Source organism: Microcaecilia unicolor, chromosome 10 (assembly GCF_901765095.1).
Source record: "Microcaecilia unicolor chromosome 10, aMicUni1.1, whole genome shotgun sequence".
Classification (NCBI taxonomy): domain Eukaryota; kingdom Metazoa; phylum Chordata; class Amphibia; order Gymnophiona; family Siphonopidae; genus Microcaecilia; species Microcaecilia unicolor.
In genome coordinates, this window is record NC_044040.1 from 140,386,580 (window position 1) to 140,410,503 (window position 23,924).

At 43.0% G+C, this 23,924-nt stretch overlaps 1 protein-coding gene across 1 annotated transcript in view; it reads right to left on the bottom strand.

Moving 5' to 3' along the window:
* The window catches only part of AGXT (alanine--glyoxylate and serine--pyruvate aminotransferase), an 88,449-nt gene extending 65,119 nt beyond the window's left edge, over window positions 1–23,330 (bottom strand). The window contains 3 exon segments of the mRNA XM_030215881.1: window positions 12,343–12,422; window positions 12,424–12,533; window positions 22,237–23,330. Coding sequence (XP_030071741.1) covers window positions 12,343–12,422; window positions 12,424–12,533; window positions 22,237–22,497 — 451 coding nt within the window. The 5' untranslated portion in view covers window positions 22,498–23,330.
* Between the last annotated feature and the right edge of the window lie 594 nt (window positions 23,331–23,924).

Genomic DNA, 23,924 nt, shown 5'->3' on the forward strand with positions numbered 1-23,924 from the left:
CAATAAGTATTCATGAGATATATTGATAATGTATTTTGGCAAAGACAAAAGTTGCTGTATATTTTGATACTGCCTAAACAAAGTGCCTGCCATTTTTGACTGCTTCAAGTGAGGGTTAACCCCCAAATTCCATAAACGGCGCTTTAAATTGCACATGCAATTTTGGGTGCATTTCCAATTTGTGCACACAATTTAATTGATTAATATGCTAATTAACACCAATAATTGTGCCCTAACATTCAATTATTGGTTCTAATTGCAATTAATTAAAATTTACGTATGTAAATTTATGTGCCTGGATCCGTGTATAAACTTTACATGCGGCTCCAAAAAAGGGGCATGGCCATGAAACGGTAACGGGCAGATCATGGGCATTCCCGTAATTTATCTGATTTGTTATACAATAAAAGGGATCCACATCTAATTTAGGCACAAAGATTTACCACCAGGGTTCAGCCAAGGGAAGTCATGCTTCACCAATTTGCTTCAGTTCTTTGAAAGCACGAATAAACATGTGGACAAAGGTGAGCCGGTTGATGTAGTGTATCTAGATTTTCAGAAAACATTTGACAAAGTTCCTCATGAGAGACTCCTAAGAAAATTAAAGAGTGATGGGATAGGAGGCAATTTTCTGTTGTGGATTAGGAATTGGTTATTGGACAGAAACAGAGGGTAGGGTTAAATGGTCATTTCTCTCAACAGAGGAGGGTGAATAGTGGAGTGCTGCAGGGATCTGTACTGGGACCGGTGCTACTTAACATTTAAAAATGATTTGGAAATCGAGACGACAAGTGAAGTGATGACAGAAAAATATTCAAGTTTGTTAAAACAAATGCGGACTGTGAAAAATTGCAGGAAGACCTTAGGAAATTGGAATACTGGGTATCCAAATGGCAGAAGAAAGTTAATGTGGACAAATGCAAATTGATGCACATTGGGAAGAATAATCTGAATCATAGTTACCTGATGTTAGGGTCCACCTTGGGAGTCAGCACCCAAGAAAAAGATTTAGCTGTCTGTGGAGTGGAGGAGTAGCCTAATGGTTAGTACAGTGGGCCTTGATGCTGGCAACATGGGTTCAATTCCCTCTGCAGCTCCTTGTGACCTTGGGCAGGTCACTAAATCCTCCACTCTCCCAGGTAGAACAACAACAAAATAACTTAGATTGTGAGCCCCCTAGGGAGAGAGAAAGTACCTGGATATAGGGGGAGATTCTACATATGGCACCTGGAAAATCCACACAGAAATCATTTGCAGTTAAGCATGTTCTATAAGATTTAAGCACAGTATATAGAATATGCTTAGTTGATATCCTAGCACCTAAAACTACACACATCCATTTACACCAATGGAAATGCAGTGTAAATACCTGTGTAGATTTACACAGATTGGGCCATATTCAATAACAATGAGTGTAAATTTGGGAATGCCTATAACCACACCCCTTTTTAGCTCCATGCATTAGAATTTAGGCGCTATGCATTAAAGAATACGCTTAGCAAGTTATGCACATAAATTCTAATTATTGTCAATTAGTGCTCATTACTGCTTGTTAAGTGCTGTTAAAAACACTGATTGTTTGTTAAGCCAATTAAGTTGCATGCGTTGTTATGGAATACGCTTAGATTTCAACACAGAACACTAGGCATGATATATAGAATCCGGCAGATAATTTAGACAGCACTGTGTATGTGTAGTAGCACTATAGAAATGATTAGTAGTTGTAGACAATAAGCTGAAATCTTCTACCCAATGTGCAGCAGCAGCCAAAAAAGCAAACAGGATGCTAGGAATTATTAGGAAAGGGATGATAAATAAGACTGGGACTACTATAATGCCTTTGTATCGCTCCATGGTGTGACCTCACCTTGAGTATTACATTCAGTTCTGGTCACCGTATCTCAAAAAAGACGAAGCAGAATTAGAAAAGGTTTAAAGAAGAGAGACCAAAATGATAAAGGCTAAAGAGATTAGGGTTCTTCAGCAGCTTGGAAAAGAGAGGGCTGAGGGGAGATATGAATGAGGTCTACAAAATCTTGATTGGAGTAGATTGAATTGATTTTTTACTCTTTCAAAAAGTACAAAGACTAGGAGAAATTCAAGGAAGTTACATGGAAATACTTTCAAAACAAATAAGAGGAAATATTTTTTCTCTCAATGATAGTTAAGCTGTGGAACTCTTTGCCAGAGGATGTAGTAACAGTGGTTAGCATATCTGGTTTTTAAAATGTTTTGGGACAGGTTTCTGGAAGAAAAGTCAATTGTCTGCTATTGAGACAGACATGGGGAAGACACAGCTTGCCCAGGATTGGTAGCATGGAATGTTGCTACTATTGGTTTTCTGCCAGGCACTTGTGACCTGGATTGGCCACTGTTGGAAACAGGATACTGGGCTAGCGCTAAGCACCATTATATAAACAGTGCCTAACTTTGAGTGCCATTTATAGAATAGCGCTAAGCACTATTTTTGTTTGGCACCGATCTTTCAGTGCCATTTATACAATTTAATCCTATATATATAGTACAGTAGCTTTCAGAAGAAATGCTATGGAAACAAACAGGACTTAACAAGGATCTGGGTTTTCTAACCCATTATAAACCATAAAGTTGTATTTCTCTGTTATTTCTCTGTTTATTACCCTCTTCTCACCTACCAACACCCATCCTGTTAGAATATCAATGAAATGCTTTGATGTCCCCATGCATACCCCCATCCTCCCACTCTGTCAGACTGTCAAAGTAATGCTTTGATGTTTCTCTTATATATACTATCTGCTACCACATTTGCTTATTTCCGATATGACGAAGAAGGGCAACCTTCGAAAGCTAATCAAGAAATGTATTAAGTTATGTCCAATAAAAAAGGTATCATCTTATTTTCTTTCCATGTTTATTTGTTTGATTTCTATGGAAATGAAGAAACTGCACAATGCACTGAAAGATTTTGATTTTCAGACGCTATGATTCTAGATTTTGTCAATTTAACATTTCAAGAGTGCTACATATTTCATGAGGGGGGTGCTATCTGTTCCCGGAATGTTGTCCTTTGGCTCCAGCCTGTTACTCAGTGTCTGTAATGAGTAGCACATTAACATGCAGATAGTGCATGGTCCAAGGCCAGCCCCATGGGATACTGTCAGGTGGAACTAGGACAAATACATGGGACATCAATCATTAAACTCAGTTCAACATTCCTCTGCATGCCTCAGCATGTTATAAGACAGACTTATGTTCTCAGTATGCTGGTAATTCAGTCTGTCTTTTGTAGCCTCACCACAGTTTGAAATGGATTATATCTTTCAAAGGTGAAGCTTTAATTTGGGGCCAGTGAAATGTTAACATGCTCATCTTTGGTACCTTCCTAAAACCTTTAATTGGTGCTGCTTTTTTGCCAGGTCAGATTACTAGTCTGGAACCTTTTTTGAACTGCAAAACATTTCTTCTTGTTTTACACTGTAATTGAAGTAGAAGATAGAGGCTGCTGCTAGCCCTGATCCAGTTTTTTTGTTTTTCTTTAACCAAAATCATCACTGTCCAACCAGAGTTGTCCTTACTCCACTGGATTGGAAAGATTGAGAACATTTTCTCTCTCTGTTATGGAAAGTTGGATAGCATGTGCTGGTTCCCCCAGAGACTCCCACTGTAAGTAATCCAACAGTGGATAGGTACCTGCAGACCTCAAATTATGGGGCCCTTATACCAAGAAATGGTAAAAGACCACTTTTACTGCAGTGGGGAAAAAACTATTTTAAATACAAAGGTTGTTAACAGCTATGTGCTAATATAAAATTGGCGTGCAGCCATTTACTCCCTGAGCCCTTACTGCCTCCTTTTTAGCAGGCAATAAGGGCTCATGCACTAACCTAGCGGTAATCAGGCAGTGGTGCCTGATTACCACCGGGCACGTCTACTCCCTACCCTCCGCGCCTGAAAATACAAAATTATTTTCTGGCACAGGAAACGGCGTGCGGCAAAACCAAAACTACCGCACCCAGTGGTAGTGCAGTGTTGCCGTGTGCTACACTTGCGGTAGCCCTACCGTCACTTAGTAAAACGGCCCCTATGTAGTTTTTTAACTGAAGCTGCTTATTTATAGTTCTTCTTTTTGAGGAAAAGTGCAAGAGAAAAATAGTGGGACATCAATCTATGTTTATTTCGGTGTCTTGAACTGCAGCTCACAACCTATCACTGCTACCCAGTCTACAATAATGCTCCATAAAAGAAGAGGCAAGGTCTCACAAGCAAACAGATAAAACCAAAAGAATGAAACCTGAGGACACTACAAACCAATCTTGTATAATCAATTTTAAAAGTTTGACATGCCAAATAAAAAGTCAGCTTAAAAATCAATTAGAGATAAATCACTTTAAAATTATATAAAACCCAACATTGTATTTTTAAATATTGCTTTTCAGAAACTTAATTTTATATACCTCGATGCAAGTGGGGCTGAAACAAGGCTGTGTTGAGTTTTATGTAATTTTAATGTGATTTACCTGTAGTTGATTTTTAAGCAGATTTAGAAGGGCCTTTTCAATATGACATCTGAGTCCGATTTAGGACATTTTGCTGAAAACGTCCAAAAATTGAGTGGTGAACATAGCAATTTTTGAACAGGAAAAACGTCTTTTTGTCTCAAGAAGTGCTGTTTTCTAGATGATTTTGCGTTCAGTATGTCGTTTGGTACCTTTTTTGGAAAAATAAAAAAAGTCCTAGAGAAAAATACACAACAATAAGCCATTGGGATGTCTGGGGGCCAGGATTCTTATAGACTGGCCACACAGACATACCAGCAAAGCAGTGGGGCAGCCTAGGGGTCTCAGCAATGTACTTCACAGACAAGGTCCAAGGTACACATCTCACCATAGCCCCCTTATATTGTATGGTGAGCCCTCCAGAAATAGCAAAAATTGCAAGAGGACCTTACAAAACTGGGAGACTGGGCATCTAAAAGGCAGATAATGTTTAATGTGAGTGAGTGCAAAGTGATGCATGTGGGAAAGAGGAGCCCGAACTATAGCTAGGTGACACAAAGTTCCACATTAGGAGTCACCGACCAGAAAAGGGATCTAGATGTCGTTGTTGATGATACATTGAAACCCTCTGCTCAATGTGCGGTGGTGGTGAAGAAAGCAACTGTGTGCGACTGTGTGCAATTCTGGTCACCATATCTCAAAAAAGATATAGTGGAATTAGAAAAGATAAAGGGGATGCGACGACAGCCCTATGAGAAAAGGCTAAAGGTAGCCTAGTGGTTAGTGCAACAGACTTTGATCCTGGGGAACTCAATTCACACTGCAGCTGCTTGTAACTCTGGGCAAGTCACTTAACCCTCCATTGCCCCAGGTACAAAATACATACCTCTATATAATATATAAACCACTTTGATTATAACCACAGAAAGAGGGTACATGAAGTCCTATCCTCTTCCCTTCCTTCCTTCAGCTTGGAGAAAAGATGGCTGAGTGGAGCTATATAAAATAATGAGTGGAATGAGTAGACGTGAATTGCTTGTTTACTCTTTCCAGAAAATACTAGGACTAGGGGGCACACTACAAAGTAGTAAATTTAAAGTAATCTGAAAAATATTCTTCACTCAACATGAATCAAACTCGAATTTGTTGCCAGAGAATGTGGTAAAAGCAGTTAGCTTAGTGGGGTTTAAAAAAGGTTTGGCTAACGTCCTAAAAGAAAAGTCAATAAGCCATTGTTAAAATGGATTTGGGACAATCCACTGCTTATTCTAGGATAAGCAGCATAAAATGTATTGTACTATTTGGGGATCTTGCCAGGTACTTGTGACTGGATTGGCCACTGTTGGAAACAGGATACTGGGCTTGATGGACCTTCAGTCTGTCCTAGTATGGCAATGCTTATGTTCTTAACTGTACACCACTACCGTAGCCCAGTAGAGTGGGATATGGGCCTGGGTCCTCCTTCTCTAAAGTCCACTGCAGCAACCACTAGGCTAGTCCAGGGGGTCTGCTTATTGCTCTAAGAGGAATGGCCATTACATGTGCAGCTGTCATACAGCCTGGTATGTACTGTCATCTCTTATAGGAGTGGGAGGGGGTGAATGACCACTGGGGGATTAGAGGAGGGAGGTCATGCTTTTGTCCTTCCAGTGGTCATCTGGTTAGTTTAGGCACCTTTTTGGTACCTAGTTTTTATTGAAACAGGTCCAGCCTAGTATATCATATTTTTTGCCCTGGACATTCTTACAATGTTTCATTATCACATAAAAATGTCTAAATCATAAATCTGTCCTGGTCCCATGCAAAATACGCTTCTAACATGCCCCTGTGAGATTTAGATGAAATGCATTGAAAACCATTTTTAAAATGGGTTTCGAAAAATAGCTATTTGGAAGTTTGGGCAAAAAAAGTCCATCTTCTGCTTTGGTGCTGCTTTTGGACATTTTTCTTTTTGAAAATGAGCCCCTTGGTATATTAAGGGGCCCTTTATTAAGCAGCGGTAAGCACTAACGCATGCTTACTATGTGCTAAAAGGCACTACCGTGAGACACACTCAGCTGTTCTGCAGCAGTTCTGGGATTTGCATGTGACAATCCCACACTAAAAAATATTTAAAAATTTTTAGTGCGAGGGAGGAGTGTTGGGGGTGGTTAGCACAGACAAATCACTGCATACTGCCAATTAGCATGGGTTAATGAGTGAGCCCTTATTGCCTACAATTTAGGTAACGGTAAGGGCTCAAGTGGTAATGGCCATGCACTAATTGGAAAATTAGCATATGGCCATTAAGTGGAAAAAAGGAAATTGCAACCATTTTACAGCCGCGCTAAAAGTGTCTTCAGAATGTGGGAAACCCACACACTAAAAATAACACAGGTCATTGTTCAGCGCAGCTTTGTAAACCTTTTAAATTGTTATGATAAGTCTGTAGTGTCCTCAAGGTTTAACAGTTTGGGTTTTATTACAGTAATAATTCAACAATAGAAGGGTTTCCTACACTTGCAACCCATTTTTGGCATTCACTGGGGGTTGGTGAGTTGTTGAGTAGCTACTAGAGTAAGCAATTGTTCTCTCACCATATCATTATTGAATTGCTTGGTATGATGCTAGACTGGAAAATGCATTTCACCAAAGTGAAAGAATACTTCTGCAACAGAGCATGCTGCTGCATGGGTCATTATCCTAGAGAAGGTCAGATTATGCCTGGGGTTGCAAATACTATCACTACTGATGGAAGATAAAGAAGAAACAAAGAACCTATGAATTCTGATCCGGAGAGTCCAGCTGACCACCTGCTTTCCCCCACTTGGCTGCAGAGGCACAATTTTTTTCTACCCACCTCCAAATTACTTTGCATATATGGTAGGTAGGCCATCAGATAAATGCCATACTTGATGGAGTTCTGATCTGCTATCAATCTAAGTTGCTTGGTATCTATGCAATATGAACTGCTTCTTGCTATTCATTCTCCCCAGCACCTCTCTACTTAGACAAACCCATGCAACTGACATGACAAAAACCAGCATGTATATCTGCCAGTTCACATGCAGTCCAAGTGTTACCACTTTCTTCTATGGCTGAGCTACTTCTGCTGCAGTTCTTTGACAGACCACTAGGTAGCAATACAAACATTATAAATGGGTACTTCTATAAAGTGGGCACTAATATTTGCAAGTTGATTACACACGTAGATATTTACAGTACTACAGAAATACCAAAGTTCTACTTACATGCTATTCTTTAAGTATGCATATATCTTGCATAGCTCATATTTGACAGGTGGGCATACACTTACCCCCAGATTCTATATAGCACGCCTAGAGATCCGTGCCAAAATCTAGAGGTATTCTTTAACAATGCAGGGTAACTTAATGGCTTAACAAGCTAATCAGTGTTGATAACAGCACTTAACAAGCAATAATGAGCACTAATTGGCAATAATTAGAATTTACTGCACAACCTCGCTAAGCGTATTCTTTAATGAATCATGCCTACATTTTAATATACACAGTTTCAAAAGGGGCATGGTTATGAGCAGTAAATGGGCATTTTGTGGGCATTCCAAATTTACGCTTGCGGTTATAGAATATAGCTCAGTGCATGTAAATCTACCCACAGGGATTTAGGCCATGCTTTCATTGGCCTAAATGGACGCATGTTATTTAGGTGCTAGGATTTCTGCCCTAAGCGTATTAAATATACTGCACCTAAATCTAGGCGCTTGCTTATAGATACACTTAGGAAGAAACCTTTACCACACAGAGTTTTTAGGCGCCATATATAGAATCTGGCCTTTAGCCAGAGTCTAGGTGGAGCTTAGCAGGACTTTCACCTTGTAACTGTAAAAGCAAAGTTACATGCATATCTCTGGCACTTAGGCGTGATCATTTGTACTAGCTACAGTGGCATACCAAGGGTGGGATGGTGGGGGTGGTCCACCTCAGTGCAGGCAGCAAGGGAGTGTGCTAAGCAGTCACATGGCTGTCGGCTCTGACGGTCCCCTACCCTGGAACAGGAAGTTGATGTTACAGGGGGCAGCTGCACGACCACTCAGCACATCCCATTGCTCAGAAGAGGGGGTATTCTGGCCCCAGGTGCAACCAAATTAGGTATGTCATTGACCAGCTCTATAGCTGATGTAAGTGATTGCACCTAAGCATGCATATACCCAGTTATATTAGTATTCTATAAAGAAAGAAGGTATCTACACTCCTTTCTAGAAAGAGTTCTTATCAGGTGCTCTCTAGATGCTAATTCTATGTACCCTGTTATAGAATTATTCTCTACCTGGCTTATCTATACACAGGAAGTCAAATACGTTAGGCGTTTAAATTTAAAAAAGGAGACTATGATAAAATGAGAAGAACGGTTAAAAAAAAAGCTTAGGGGGGCAACTGAGAAGGTAAAACTGTACAACAGGCATTGACGCTGTTCAAAATACCATCCTGGAGGCCCAGGCCAACATATTTTGCAAATTAGAAAAGAAAGACGTAAGTCCAAAAGACAGCCGGCGTGGTTGAAAAGTGAGGTGAAGGAAGCTATTAGGGCTAAAAGAAACACCTTCGAAAATGGAAGAAGGAACCATCTGAACATAACAAGAAGCAGCATAAGGAGTGTCAAAGCAAATTCAAGGCGCAGATAAAGAAGGCCAAGAGAGATCACGAAAAAAGGTAGCATTAGAGGCAAAAAAAACATAGCAAAAATTTTTTTCGGTATATTAAAAACAGGAAGCTGGCAAAAGAATTGGTTGGGCCGCTGGATGACCGAGGGGTAAAAGGGGCGATCAAGGAAGATAAGATGTAGTGGAGAGATTGAATGAATTCTTTGCTTCGTCTTCACCGAGGAAGATTTGGGTGGGATACCGGTGTCGGAAATGGTATTTCAAGCGGACGAGTCGGAGAAACTTACTGTAGGACGTAATGGGGCAGTTCAGCAAACTGAAGAGTAGCAAATCTCCTAGACCAGATGGTATTTATCCTAGAGTACTGATAGAACTGAAAAATGAGCTTGCGGAGCTACTGTTAGAGATATGCAATTTATACTTAAAATCGAGCGTGGTACCGGAAGATTGGAGGGTGGCCAATGTAACGCCGATTTTTAAAAAAAAGGTTCCAGGGGAGATCTGGGAATTACAGACCGGTGAGTCTGACGTCAGTGCTGGGAAAAATGGTAGAGGCTATTATCAAAAACAAATTACAGAGCACATCCAAGGATATGGATTACTGAGACCAAGTCAGCACGGCTTTTGTGTGGGGAAATCTTGCCTGACCAATTTGCTTCAATTCTTTGAAGGAGTAAACAAAGGGGAGCTGGTTGATATCGTGTATCTGGATTTTCGAAAAGGCGTTTGACAAGGTACCTCATGAAAGGCTACAAAGGAAATTGGAGGGTCATGGGATACGAGGAAATGTCCCTATTGTGGATTAAAACTGGTTGAAGGATAGGAAACAGAGAGTGGGGTTAAATGGGCAGCAGCACAATGGAGAAGGGTAGTTAGTGGGGTTCCTTAGGGGTCTGTGCTAGGACCACTGCTTTTTAATATATTTATAAATGATTTAGAGATGGGAGTAACTAGCAAGGTAATTAAATTTGCCAATGACACAAAGTTATTCAAAGTCGTTAACTCGCGACAGGATTGTGAAAAAATTACAGAAGGACCTTACGAGACTGGGAGACTGGGCGGCTAAATGGCAGATGATGTTTAATGTGAGCAAATGCAAGGTGATGCATGTGGGAAAAAGAACCCGAATTATAGCTACGTCATGCAAGGTTCCACGTTAGGAGTTACGGACCAAGAAAGGGATCTGGGTGTCGTCGTTGATAATACACTGAAACCTTCTGCTCAGTGTGCTGTTGCGGCTCGGAAGTGAATAGAATGTTGGGTATTATTAGGAAAGGTATGGAAACAGGTGTGAGGATGTTATAATGCCGTTATATCGCTCCATGGTGCGACCGCACCTTGAGTATTGTGTCCAATTCTGGTCGCCGCATCTCAAGAAAGATATAGTACAATTGAAAAAGATGTAGCAAAGGGCGACTAAATTGATAGCGGGGATGGGACGACTTCCCTATGAGAAAGACTAAGGAGGCTAGGGCTTTTCAGCTTGGAGAAAGACAGCTGAGGGGAGACATGATAGTGGAACAGGTGGATGTGAAGCATCTGTTCACGCTTTCCAAAAATACTAGGACCTAGGGGGCAGGCAATGAAACTACAGTGTAGTAAATTTAAAACAAATAGGAGAAAATGGTTCTCACCCAACGCATATTAACTCTGGAATTCGTTGCCGGAGAACGTGGTGAAGGCGGTTAGTTTAGCAGAGTTTAAAAAGGGGTTAGAACGGTTCCTAAAGAACAAGTTCATAAACCACTACTAAATGGACTTGGGAAAATTCACAATTCCAGGAATAACATGTATAGAATGTTTTGTATGTTTGGGAAGCTCGCCAGGTGCCCTTGGCCTGGATTGGCGCTGTCGTGGACAGGATGCTGGGCTCGATGGACCCTTGGTCTTTTCCCAGTGTGGCATTACTTATGTACTTATCTCGTCTACCAGTCCTCTAAAATAGCACTCTAATGTTCCTTCTTCACAAACTGAGCTCTAAATAAAACTGGAGCAGTTAATGCCCACATTCACAAATTTAATTTGATATGTTTTCTTGGACCATCAAGTCTTAAGTCACTTCTAGCAAAACAAAAGCAACAGGCTATCACCTCTTCATCATTCCAGTGAGACACTTTTTTTTTCCAGTTTATACATACTTTACTATAGATAGTTATCATCTTAAAAAGAATTCAACAAAAGTTTTTCCTTAAATTTTGTACTTATCTTTAAATAAAATACTAGAAACAGGAGCCAACATGAATTCATGGTTGCCAATTTGACTGTATCAAGGATGTATATCTCCTATTTTCTTGCATTGTGAAGTGTGTTGATACATATCTGCTCCCTTTAAGAAGTTATCACTTCATTGTGCCCAGTTGCTTTAATTCGTTCAATAGAGATGTTGTGTGGAAAGCTGGTTGAAAGAGTGCTGCTTTTTCTGAGGTTTTTCAGTGGTATTTTAGAGGTCCTTTTACTAAGGTGGCTCTGAAAAATGGCTTGCGGTAGTGTAGGCATGGGTTTTGGCCGCACACCGATCCATTTTTCAGCGAGCCTTTAAAAAGGCCTTTTTAAATTTTGCCAAAAATGGATGTGCGGCAAAATCAAACTGCGCTGCGCGTCCATTTTGGGTCTGAGATCTTACTGTCAGCCATTGACCTAGCGGTAAAAGACTCGTGCGGTAACCTGGCGGTAAGTGACCTACGCGCATCAGTGCCACTGGCATGCGTCGGATACGCCATGTCTGAAAAGAAAAAACTTTTCGGATGCGTGTGTCGTATGCATGCCAAAAATGAATTACGCAAGAGCCATGCGGTAACGTCCATTTTGGGTGCACAGTGGGCATGCATAGACACTTATTCAGCTTAGTAAAAGGGCCCCTTAGTGACATATTTGCAAAGAATGAGTTGTAAAAGACCCTATTGTGTACACATGCAGTACAAAGAAGCATGATTTTTTGTTAATGTCTATTTCATTTCTATATACAGTACTGTACCTGAATGTAACTCGCCTTGAGCTACAACTGAAAAAGATGTGAGCTAAATTCAAAATTCTCTTTCTTTCCTCCTTTCACAGAATACCTACTCCTGGCCAGTCATAAAATAGGAACAGAACCCGAAGTCTGATATTTTGTTCTAAGAAATGCTAAATAGCAAACATTTAATCAACACCTTAGAATCATTACAGAAAGAGAGTGAACCTTCATAGCCCCCTTCCCCACCCTCCTCAAAGGTATTTAGCTTAATGGTTTTAAGGTTAAAAACTTACCAATTCTTTCTGAAATGTCACTGGCACGCTCACCCCAGACACCATTCACAGCGATCAGCACGACCTCACCACGTTCCAGTATTAAAGAGTGCGGCTTCCATAGCACAATGTCCAGAACCACTGATGGCCAGAGTGAGCTCATTCCGGGTCTGGAAGGCATACTGGATTACCACCTTTATCTCATCCATGATCTGAGATCAAAAGAAGATTGCAGATAAAAGAAGCATTGCAATAAATCAAAGTTATTATTTTCAAATGCTAGCAATTTTTGGAGACTTTTCTTTCACATTCTGATTTCTTTCTCCTCCTCCTTTTGTTCTCTATTTTTGTCTCACTTTCTCATTCTATTTTCCTACTTATGTCACTTTTTCTTTCCTTTACTCTCTCTTCATTTTCCCCTGTGTTCTGTCGTTTTCCTTTCAATATCTGTGAGCTTGAGCAATATAAATGGGTAACTTAGAAACCTTACTGTAGAAATACTGTAGGCTCAGTGCTGATCTTCATTGCTTATTCTTAATATGTATAATCGGGTATGTAGTAGAATCACAAGGACAGAGGCCTCAGAAGCGATTCTGTTTTACCTAATGTTTCTGTTTAAGAGATAAGTATTGTTTTATGAATTCATATTAAAATATTTAAGTACTGCAAGTATGATTGAAAAAATTGGTATGGTTTGGCACTTGGACATATATTAGAAGCCGATGATGATGTTGAGTGAGGCACTAGGCTGTGTTCCTAGTGTGAAAAGAGTCGCCTCGAGGCCTCTGTCCTTGGGATTCTACTACCTGATAATTTTGTCCCACAGAAGCCTATGGTTGGATTCCTCACATTATCCAGCTTTCGGCATATTTCTCCTTTGCTTTAGAATTCTCTTCCCTAGGAACTTAGAACAGAATCTCTTATTGGAAATTTAAAATAGGCTTGAAATCCTGGGCCTGATATTTAGCTGGCAGCGATCAATGTTTTGCTAAATGCACCACATTAAACCTAAAAATTCAATGCTGGGCCATGTCCGGCCCTAGCATTGAATTTCCAGGTTTAAGGAGCAGGTGAAACCATAGCGGGTTAAGTGCAATATTCAGCACTTACCCGCTATGCAGTGATGTGCGGTAAATTTTTAACAACGGAGCGCTCTTCCCGGTCCACCTCTGCGCCCTCCCCCCCACCCCCATATACAGAGCTGGCTATACCTGGGGAGAGAGCCTGGGGGCGCAATGCGTTACTCCCATCCAGAAAAAAAAACATTTTTAAAAATGCTTCCAGGTTCCAATCTAATTCATGTTTAATGTGGATAAAATGCAATAAATAAGTAATTAAATAGATAGAACTCTGAACATTGAGCACCTGATTCCCATAACAGGATGTCTGTTTTAGAAGCTAGGAGAAAAAAAATCTCTGCACCAATAACAGGCTTAGGTGTCCCTATAACCAGCCCCTCCAAATGACACACTGATTTACGATTTGTAACAAATACTACTCTACCTATGAAAAGTTATTCCCTTATTATACTTTCTCTGTGTACATTCCTATGCACAAGACAGCGACATTTAAAAAATTTAACTTTTTTTTTTACAGTATCCGCCCCACCCCACCTCACCTACCTATTACAGACCTCCTCTCCGCTCCCCCAAGCCGAAGGGTCCCACTCCCAGCGCATACCTGAAGGCAACGTCCCTGTTGGTCAGTGGATTCTTCGGTTCAGGAAAGATCCCGTCTTTTCTGCCGGCGCTGACTCTCCTCCTGCCACATCTTCTTTAAAATGGCTGCCGAGACTTACAAGGGCGGCCTTGCAAGATATCTCCTTCCTTTTCCTTCCCTCCCCTCCATCCATATGCATCTCCTTCCTCGCTCTTCCCTCTCATCCATCCATGTCCAACTTTTTTCCTCTCCCCCTCCATGATCCATGTCCAGCATTTCTCCTCTCTCCTCCCCTCCATCCATGTTCATCTCACTTCCTCTCTCTTCAGTCCCCTCCATCCATGTCCAGCATTTCAACTCTCTCCCCTCCCCTCCACTCAACGCGTAGTTAAACTCTAGAATTCACTGCCGGAAAAGGTGGTTAAGGCGGTTAACTTAGCGGACTTCAAAAAAGGGTTGGACGGCTTCCTTGAAGAATAAGCCATAGAATGTTATTGAATGGACGAGGGAACAATACTTTATTTCTAGGATGGGCAGGACAAATTGCTTATTCTTTTAGCCGCCGTCGGTGACAGGGTGCTGGGCTCGATGGACCCTTGGTCTGTCCCAGCATGGCAATGCTTATGTACTTATGTACCCCCTCTCCTCCATTCATGTTCATCTCACTTCCTCTCTCTCTTCTGTCCCCTCCATCTATGTCCAGCATTTCAACTCTCTCCCCTCCCCTCCATCCATGTCCAGAATTTCTCCTCTCCCCTAAATCCATGTGCATCTCCTCCTCTGTCTTCCCTCCATCCATGTCCAGCATTTCACCTCACCCCTCCCCTCCCCTCCATTCATGTTCATCTCACTTCCTCTCTCTTCCCTCCCCTCCATGTCCAGCATTTCAACTATCTCCCCTCCCCTCCATCCATGTGCATCTCCTTCCTCTGTCTGCCCTCCCCACCATCCATGTCCAGAATTTCTCCTCTCTCCCCTAAATCTATGTGCATCTCCTCTTCTGTCTTCCCTCCCCTCCATTCATGTCCAGCCTTTTTCTTCCTCTGTCTTCCCTCCCTCCCCTCCATTCATGTCCAGCCTTTCTACTTCCTCTGTCTTCCCTCCCTCCCCTCCATTCATGTCCAATCTTTCTACTTCATCTGTTCTCCCTTCCTCCCCTCCATTCATGTCCAGCATTTCTACTTCCTCTGTCTTCCCTCCCTCCCCTTCATCCATGTCCAGCATTTTTTCTCTCTCCCTTCCCCTCCATCTGTGTGCATATCCTTCCTCTGTCTTTCCTTCCCTCCAACATTTCTACTCTCTTCCCTTCCCTCCACTCCATCCATGTCCAGAATTTCTTGTCTCTCCCCTCCCCTCCATCCATGTGCATCTCCATCCTGTCTTCCTTCTCCTCCATTTATGTCCAGCATTTCTCCTGCCCTCCCCTCCATCCATCCATAAGCAGCAACTCTCCTATCTCTCCTGTCCTCCCCTCCCATCCATGTCCAGTGATTCTCCTCTGCTCTGCTCTCCCCTCCCATCCACGTCCAGTGATTCTCCTCTCTCACCTGCCCTCTTCTCCCATCCATGTCCAGCAATTCTCCTCTGCCATCCCCTAACCATCCATGTCGGGCGATTTGTCTCTCTCCCCTCACCTCCCATCCATGTCCAGCCATTCTCCTCTGCCCTCCCTTCCATGCCCAGCAAATCTCCTTTGCACCCTATCTTCCCCTCCCATCCATGTGCAGTGACATGCCCTAGCCTCCACCTACCTCCCTTTTCAGCCCCCGAGTTCCAGTTCCAACCCCAGTGCCGGCTCACCTACCCGCCCCCAGCTCCCCGATAGCCTTCCTTTCCTTCCTGCCGCCGCCCTGCATTTAAATCTTTTATTTTACCTCAATTCATGATAGCAGCACTGAAAGCAGCAGGCTCGGCTTGCCTTCAGCCTTCCCTTCCCTCTCAGTGTCCCACCTTCTTGCTTCTGATGAATTTCATGCTTCCATGAGGGTGGGACACTGGGAGGGAAGGGAAGGCTGGAGGCGAGCGAGCCTGCTACTTTCAGTGCTGCCGCCACGACTCGAGGTAAAATAAAAGATTTAAATGCAGGGTGGTGGCAGGAAGGAAAGGAGGGCTATCGGGAGCTAAGGGCAGGCAGGTGAACTGGCATTGGGAGTTTGTGACCCTGCAGCTCGGGGTGGGGGGAGGAGAGGCAAGCCGGGTTGCACTCCCAGAACAACTGGCTCACAAAATGCCAAAAAATTTTGCAAGCCGGCTCCAGCACACCACTGAGCTATGGTAAACCACATAAAGATAGGATTGACTTTCATGCAGTCCTATTAATGTTACCTTAGCTAGTTAAGTGCAGAATGCCCTTAAAATAGTCAGTTTTGAGTTGGGCATTAACCAGACATTCTCAGTGGCACTAACTGGTTAAGTGCTGCTGAATATGACTGGTTATCCCAAATCAAACAATTTAGTCATTTCTGGACAGTTAAATAACTTTGAATATTGATCCTCTGGTTATTTAAGCTAGCTCCTGATCAACCATGAGCTGGACCTCGCTCTTTGGAATTTTGGAACATCATGTTAACTTTGAAACATGAATTGGGATAGTACAATTTCTTGGAATCTTGTTTTGATAGGAAAGCCAGAGCTGCCAAGGGGTCCCGATTTTTGAGAGGGAGATTTTAGTACATGCCACAGCCACACCCACTCTGCCTTGGCTCCACCCACTCTACCTTATGTCATTTGAATTTCTTTTGATGTAGGCATAGGAAAAAAAAAGATTTTAAATGCTCCCAGGTTTCAACCCAATTCATGTTTAATGTGGGATAGAAATTGTGTAAATAAGTAAATAAATAAATAGAAACTGAATGTTGAACACCTGATTCTCATAACATGATGTCTGTTTTAGAGGCTGTTTACGTTGAGCAAAAAAAAATATCGTACAAATATAACAGTGCTATTGTGTCCTAATAACCAACCCCTCCAGATGATACACTGATTACACTTTCTAACAAATTACTACTCTATGAAAAGTTATTCCTTATACTGCACAAGCCAGCAATGTTTGAAAAATATGAGATAAATGAAAAAAAATGCTACCAACAATATAAGGATGACAACGTGGATGCAGCAGTTCAGAGGTTACCATTTGCTTACTTGTTGAAGGAGAAATGGAGACCAACTATTGGCTTCAACTTTCTTCCCGACGATCTCCCTCCACGATGCAGCCTCTGCTTTGTACAGCAACCGCAAAGAAAAAAAAAAGCAAACGTGGGGCCGCAGCAGCCTTCAGGCATGCGCTGTCGGCTCTGCTGGCTCTCTGCCCCCGCTGACGTCAACTTCGAGTTCCGGGGCAGAGGACCAGCAGAACTGACAGCGCATGCCTGAAGGCTGCTGCGGCCCCGCGTTTGCTTTTTTTTTTCCGCCGCTGCTGCATTGGGAGAAGCAGTGGTGCAAAGGCAGCGGTGGTAAGAAAAAATGGCCCACCCAGTTTTGGTCTCAGGCCATCTTCACCTTCTCCACCCCTGCCATAGCGCTGCCTCCTCTCCTGCACTTCATGGTCTCTGTCTCCCACCCTCGTGGCAGCACTTTCAATTTGCTATCAGCGCTGCCTGCCTGACAGCTGACGACGCGGCGCGACGTCCTCCTGCTCCGGGGCCTTCCCTCTGCCGCATTGATTCAACTTCCTGCTTACGCAGGGCGGATTGCTTGCGGCAGAGGGAAGGTCCCGGAGCAGGACGTCATCGCGCCGCGTCTGTCAGCTGTCAGGCAGGCAGCACCGATAGAGCGCTGCCGCAGGGGTGGGAGACGGAGACCATGAAGTGCAGGAGAGGAGGCAGCGCCATGGTGGGAGAAGGTGAGTGGAGGCAACGCCGATAACTTTAAATGTGCTGGACCGTGTGTGTGTGTGGGGGGGGGGGGGGGGGGGGTTGTAGTGTCCACCTATCCTACCTGCTGGCCCACCCAAAAATTGTCTTCTGGCTACGCCACTGATCTGGATGATTACTTTGATAAAGTTAAGACAGTGAAATGCTGTCCTAACTTATCCATAAAGCGAGCTCAGTGTCAGCTCTATCCCAATAGAACCATCACTGACCACTTTGCACACACACTCAATGCTGACCGCAAACCAGATACTTTATTTAGTCACCACAGCTATTGTGCTGGGGCCACTTTGGATTTTAATGAGCTGAAAGGAGAGCCGCCAAATATCTTCCCATGATGCGCGGGCCATGACACTGCTGACCAGTGTGTGTCAATGATATCCATCCCCACCAACCCACCTTAAAATTCATTGGGGGGGGGAGCAATATCCTCAAAGTTGAGATAATTTCCAAATGCATGCTCTTTTGGCTATTAAAAAATGCCTGTGTCTTTCAAGCATGCATCTTTCTGTCCTGACCCTGGGTAGAAAAGCAAAGGAGTAGGGAACAAAAACAGAAAGACAACGGGGGCAGCCTAGAGGTCTCTTGGTGCTGCCCCAGAGGTCTCTGGGGGCTACCATTGGCCTCCAGGCCTTGCCCTGGTTTAAACGGTGGCAGCTGAATAGTGATTCTCTCATTATTATTATACACTTTGCTGTGTTATCATTTAATCTCCAATTGATAGTTAAATTCTGTGTTTATTATTTTATACATGTTGATTTTGCATATTAATATGCAAACACATTTTGGAAAAGAGATAAAGCTTGGACAGGGTAAGACAAGGTATTTCGGAACTTCTCAACCTGAGTTTGTGTGCATGTTTTTACATTGAAACAGGAGATTCAGGCCTTAGCAAATATTGATCAGAAGGGTGAGGGAGGAGAGGCAGGGCAGGCCAAGGCTGAAATGGAGGAACATATAGCAGAAATGGTGAGAGTGCTTGGATATAAACAAGTTGGGGAAAGGAAGAGGTCCAAACATACAGCAAAGAGAGGATCATATAATAATGTTCTCATTTTGCTGGCTCATATGGGCATGAAAACATTTCCCCCAATTCTGTAAAGGGTGTCAAAATTGTGTGTGCAAATTTAGGCATGTTCCTGATTTGCACATCTAATTTAATTGAGTAACATGCCAATAAGTGCCAATAAGTTGTTTTTTTTAAGAAGCAATTATTGGCATTAATTAGATTTAATTGGGACCAACACATGTAAAGTTAGGAGCAGGATCCACGTCTAAAATTTACGTGAGTTCCAAAAAAAGGGGGTGTGGGTCGAGATTTCAGGGTGGAACAGGGGGCGTAGCTTTGCATTACTACATATGTAATTACAGAATAATGATGCTTTGCATGCAAATTTAGGTGCAGACATTTGCACCACATTTTCATTGGTGCATGTGACCGTGCCAAAATTTTCTGTGACTTTCCACTGAAAAGTGTATTCTATAAACTGTGCCAAACTTAAGGCATAGATTATAGAATACCAGTTAAGCGGGTTTTTCAGTGCTGATTTTTTTGGCGTCATTTATAGAATTTACCCTCTTTGTGCGCAAGTTTCAGCCTCAACTCGATGTAGTGATATAGCCTATGTTCACAATAAAGAAAGCCCACAAACATTTTGTGCGCTGAGGGATCTTTACCAAGCTGCAGTAAAAGGGGGCCTGTGCTAGCAGCGTGTGTTTTTGATGCGCACTGAGGCCCCCTTTTACCGCAGCACGTAAAAGGCTGTCTTTTTGGTCAAAAGAAATGACTATGCGGTAAGTGAACCACTTGCCACATGGCCATTTCAGGGGGGGAGCACTTACCACCACCCACTGAGGTGGGCGGTAAGGGCTCCCGCAAAACCGGACAGTGCACAGTGCTGTTCAATTATTCCGGGTGAGCACCAGTGCTACAAAAAATAGAACATATTTTTATAGTGCCGGAAATGACGTGCGCAGGGGGTGGAGACTACCACCAGGCTCCTGCAGTAGTTCCAGAATAGCGAGCAGTAAGCCTGCATTGGTCTTACCAATGCTTAGTAAAAGGGTCCCTCAGTTTCTAGGGTTATACGCTCCCTTTCTGACCTTGTGCTTGAACACGTGCGCATAGCTTAGAGGAAACACTGGTCATAGATCGGAGTGTACAGCAAATGTAGGAACCAGGCATAAAGCAAAGAAGTGCAGGTCTAAGAGCTTGGCAGGGATAATTACTTCTGGTTCTCAAGGGGATCCACTGGTACTTTGCTTACATGATTCTTGCTACAAATCTGTAACCATCTGAGATCTGTGGTATGGATTATGGTGGTGACAAACAAGGCCAAAACTATCTAAGAAAGGGACTACTCTAACAAGGTTGCAAAATAGCTATCAAAAAACAAACAAACGTTCCATGTACCAGAGCAATTGTTATTACAACAGCAATGTAAATAGGCAAGGGGCAGGATAATATGTAGTAAAGCCAGGCTTTCATCACATCAGTGTCCTTCCAAGCTACAAGTGGAATTAAATGATGCTCTAACAGATTTTATCAGCAATGTACAGGTCTTAGAGGCAGTACTTCACCTCCTTTTTGGCCTTTTATATCCCTCCTGCGCTATACATTTCCGATCAACAAAAAATAATATTGAAAATATTCCATTTATCCTGGTCACAAAGCTAGATGAAATGTTTTCCCTTTTTTTTTTTCTGGCCACACTTTAAGTGAAAAATTGGGACATATCTAAATCAACCACCAAAGTGTACTATAACAAAGTACAAGCACTTCCTATTCAAACTGATAAGTTTAGAAATACTGGTGTATCTCCAAATAGGGAGCAGTTCAGAGCCCTTATGGTGTTGATGAAGGAAAAGTAACAATCTGGTTTTGCTCTGATGCCTTCTCCCTGTAAAATGAATCTCATTGCTTGCGGTGCTCCCTCACTGGACCCCTGTAGAACTTTTCCTGAATCCCTGTAAGGCTATCCTGCTTATTTTCAAACGAGAAGGCCGGCCATTTTCCGACACAAATCAGGAATGGCCGGCCATCTCCTAAACCCGGCCAAATCGGTATAATCGAAAGCCGATTTTGGCCGTCCTCAAATGCTTTCCGTCGTGGAGCCGGTGAAAATTCAAGGGGGCGTGTCGGCAGTGTGCCAAAGGTGGGGCGGGGCGTGGTTAAGAGATGGCCGGCTTCGGCCGATAATGGAAAAAAGAAAGCCGGCTCTGACGAGCACTTTGCCGGCTTCACTTGGTCCATTTATTTTTAGGACCAAGCCTCAAAAAAGTGCCCCAACTGAGCAGATGACCACCGAGGGAATTGAGGATCACCTCCCCTTACTCCCCCATGGTCACCAACCCCCTCCCACCCAAAAAACAAAATTAAAAATCATTTTTTTGCCAGCCTCTATGCCAGCCTCAAATGTCATACCCAGCTCCATGACAGCAGTATGCAGGTCCCTGGAGCAGTCTTTAGTGGGTGCAGTGCACTTCAAGCAGGCGGACCCAGGCCCATCCCCCCCTTACCTATTACACTTGTGGTGGTAATAGGAGCCCTACAACCCCCCCCCAATCCACTGTACCCACATGTAGGTGCCCCCCTTCACCCCTTAGGGCTATGTAGTGTTGTACAGTTGTGGGTAGTGGGTTTTGGGGGGGATTTGGGGGGGGGGCTCAGCACACAAGGTAAGGGAGCTATGCATTCTGGGAACAATTTTTCAAGTCCACTGCAGTGCTCCTAGGGTGCCCGGCTGGTGTCCTGGCATGTGAGGGAGACCAGTGCACTACAAATGCTGGCTCCTCCCACGACCAAACGCCTTGGATTTGGCCCGGGTTTGAGATGGCCAGCATCGGTTTCCATTATCGGCGAAAACCGATGCAGGCCATCTCAAACCCGGCCATCTCTGACATTTGGCCGGCCCCAACCGTATTATCGAAATGAAAGATAGCCGGCCATCTTTTTCGATAATACGGTTCGGGGCTGCTCTTGCAGCGCCGGCCATATAGATGACCGCCCATATAGATGCTGGCGCCATTCGATTATGCCCCTCCACATCACTGGACTGATTTATACAGAGCACTGGTTCTCAACTTGTTTCTCAGGACACACCCAGTCAGGGTTTAGACAACCCTCAAGGAAGATGCATACAATGAAGATAATGCATGCAAATTATTCATTGTGGATATCCTGAAATTGTGACTGGCTGGTTAGTCCTGAGAATGGGGTCGAGAACTCCTGGTGCACAGTATGATATAAAATGAAAAAAAAAAAAATCTTGGAGTGATCAAAAGAGCAAGAAAACACTGAATACTAAAGTTAAGATTCTTAAACTGGTATTATGCTAGAAGGAGGCAAAAGACAAAATTAAAAGGTGGAAGAGGCTGCAGCCTTTACCTGGAATATTTCTGGGTGCATGTGTCCAATCAGTTGGCGAGCGCCTGCAATCTGGATCCTTGGAGGCACGTTGGAGGGCCCAGGTCCCAGCATCAGTCGGTCCGGGACAGACAACGGCTGCATTAGCACAGTAGGGGCACTGATTAACAGTTCTGATGAAGAAGTCATAGTGCGGGCACAGGGTAACACTGAGAGATGTATTCTATCACGAGCTGCAGCCTGCAGCAACAAGGAGAAAGTGCTTCTGGCTGCCCCTTGCATCCTTAAAAAGCCTCAATGAAGTAAGAGCTGATGACACAGCAACCTTTAACCCTGCTCTCTGGGCTCCAGCGGCCTGACACCTTTGCCTCACACTCTACAGCTATCTCTATCCTTTTCCAACAGAGCAACAGTCTCTTTTCTCTCTCTCTCTCTCTTTGCTGTATCGAGTGGCTTTTGTACACCTTTTCCAATACCTCTGCAGCTGTTAAACCGATGTCTCTTGATCTCTAACCTTCAGTGGGATCCAGCTACCAGTTTAGGCCTCCCTTTCACCCAGCTTCTAAACACAGTCGCAACCTGATGTTTTATAGTTTTTTCCAAAGAAAAAAATAAACCTTAAAATCTCTAATGACAAAAACTTGCACCTCTGTTCCCTCTGATTCTTTTCCCCTCTTAAAGTGATTTAAAAAAAAAGAAAAAAAAAAACCCAACTACTGAAAACCCCTAGCCCCAAACCTCTGTGCTGAGAACCAAGCACCTGTCTGCCTGAAAACAGAATTTCAAAATCTTGTTGACAGAAATCCTGCAGCTTTCCCTTTTATTCACAATTTGCTTCTCACTTAGGGATTATCTCTTTTAAAGCTTAACCAAAGTCCTGGAAAAATACAATTATATTGTTGAATATTAACAAACTGAAATATTTTCTCAGTCTAAGCTCCCTTTTCTTTGCATTCAAAAATAATTACTTTTAAACATTATAATTTTAAAATACTTCCCTTTTACCCACAAAGACCTTTTCTCCACTGATGTCTTAAAAGAAGATCTTAGTGCTTTATAAAGGAGAGGAGAATCCAGGTTCTTGGGAAGGGTGCAGATACCTGACTTCTGTTCCCTGTGATCTGTGGCTCTGGGGAAGGGATTTTATGTATCATCCCTATCAGACTGTACACAGTCTAAAGAGTAAATATTTTCCAGAACATGCAACTGTTGATTATTGACACGTGTCTAGTGACCCCTAAAATAAACCGCCTTTAGGCTGTTATACCCAGAAAAACAGATAGCTCTGTTTGAACAAAGGGTAAGTGGCCGGAAGTCACCACGTCTCCAGGCACCAGAGCACCTTGTAATTTTATCCAGTAGATTTTCTGGAGAGACTGTCACTCTGGAAAACTGCTATCCTAAGAAATGGTGAGATTTTGTTTCTTGCTGCCTCTTTATTCACATGTTTCCTTTTATCACCTTTATGCCTTAAGTTTTTCTCTCTTCTTTCCTTCCTCTATTTTCATACATAAGAACATAAGAGTAGCCATACTGGATCAGACCAATGTCCATCTAGCCCAGTATCCTGTTTTCCAGTGGCCAAGCCAGGTCACAAGTACCTCTACTCTAATACCAGAGAATGTTACATAAGGACCCCAATAAGTGAGAAGATAAACCAAATACAGTTCTGGGTGATACACTAAAATAATACTTTAATAAACTAGAGA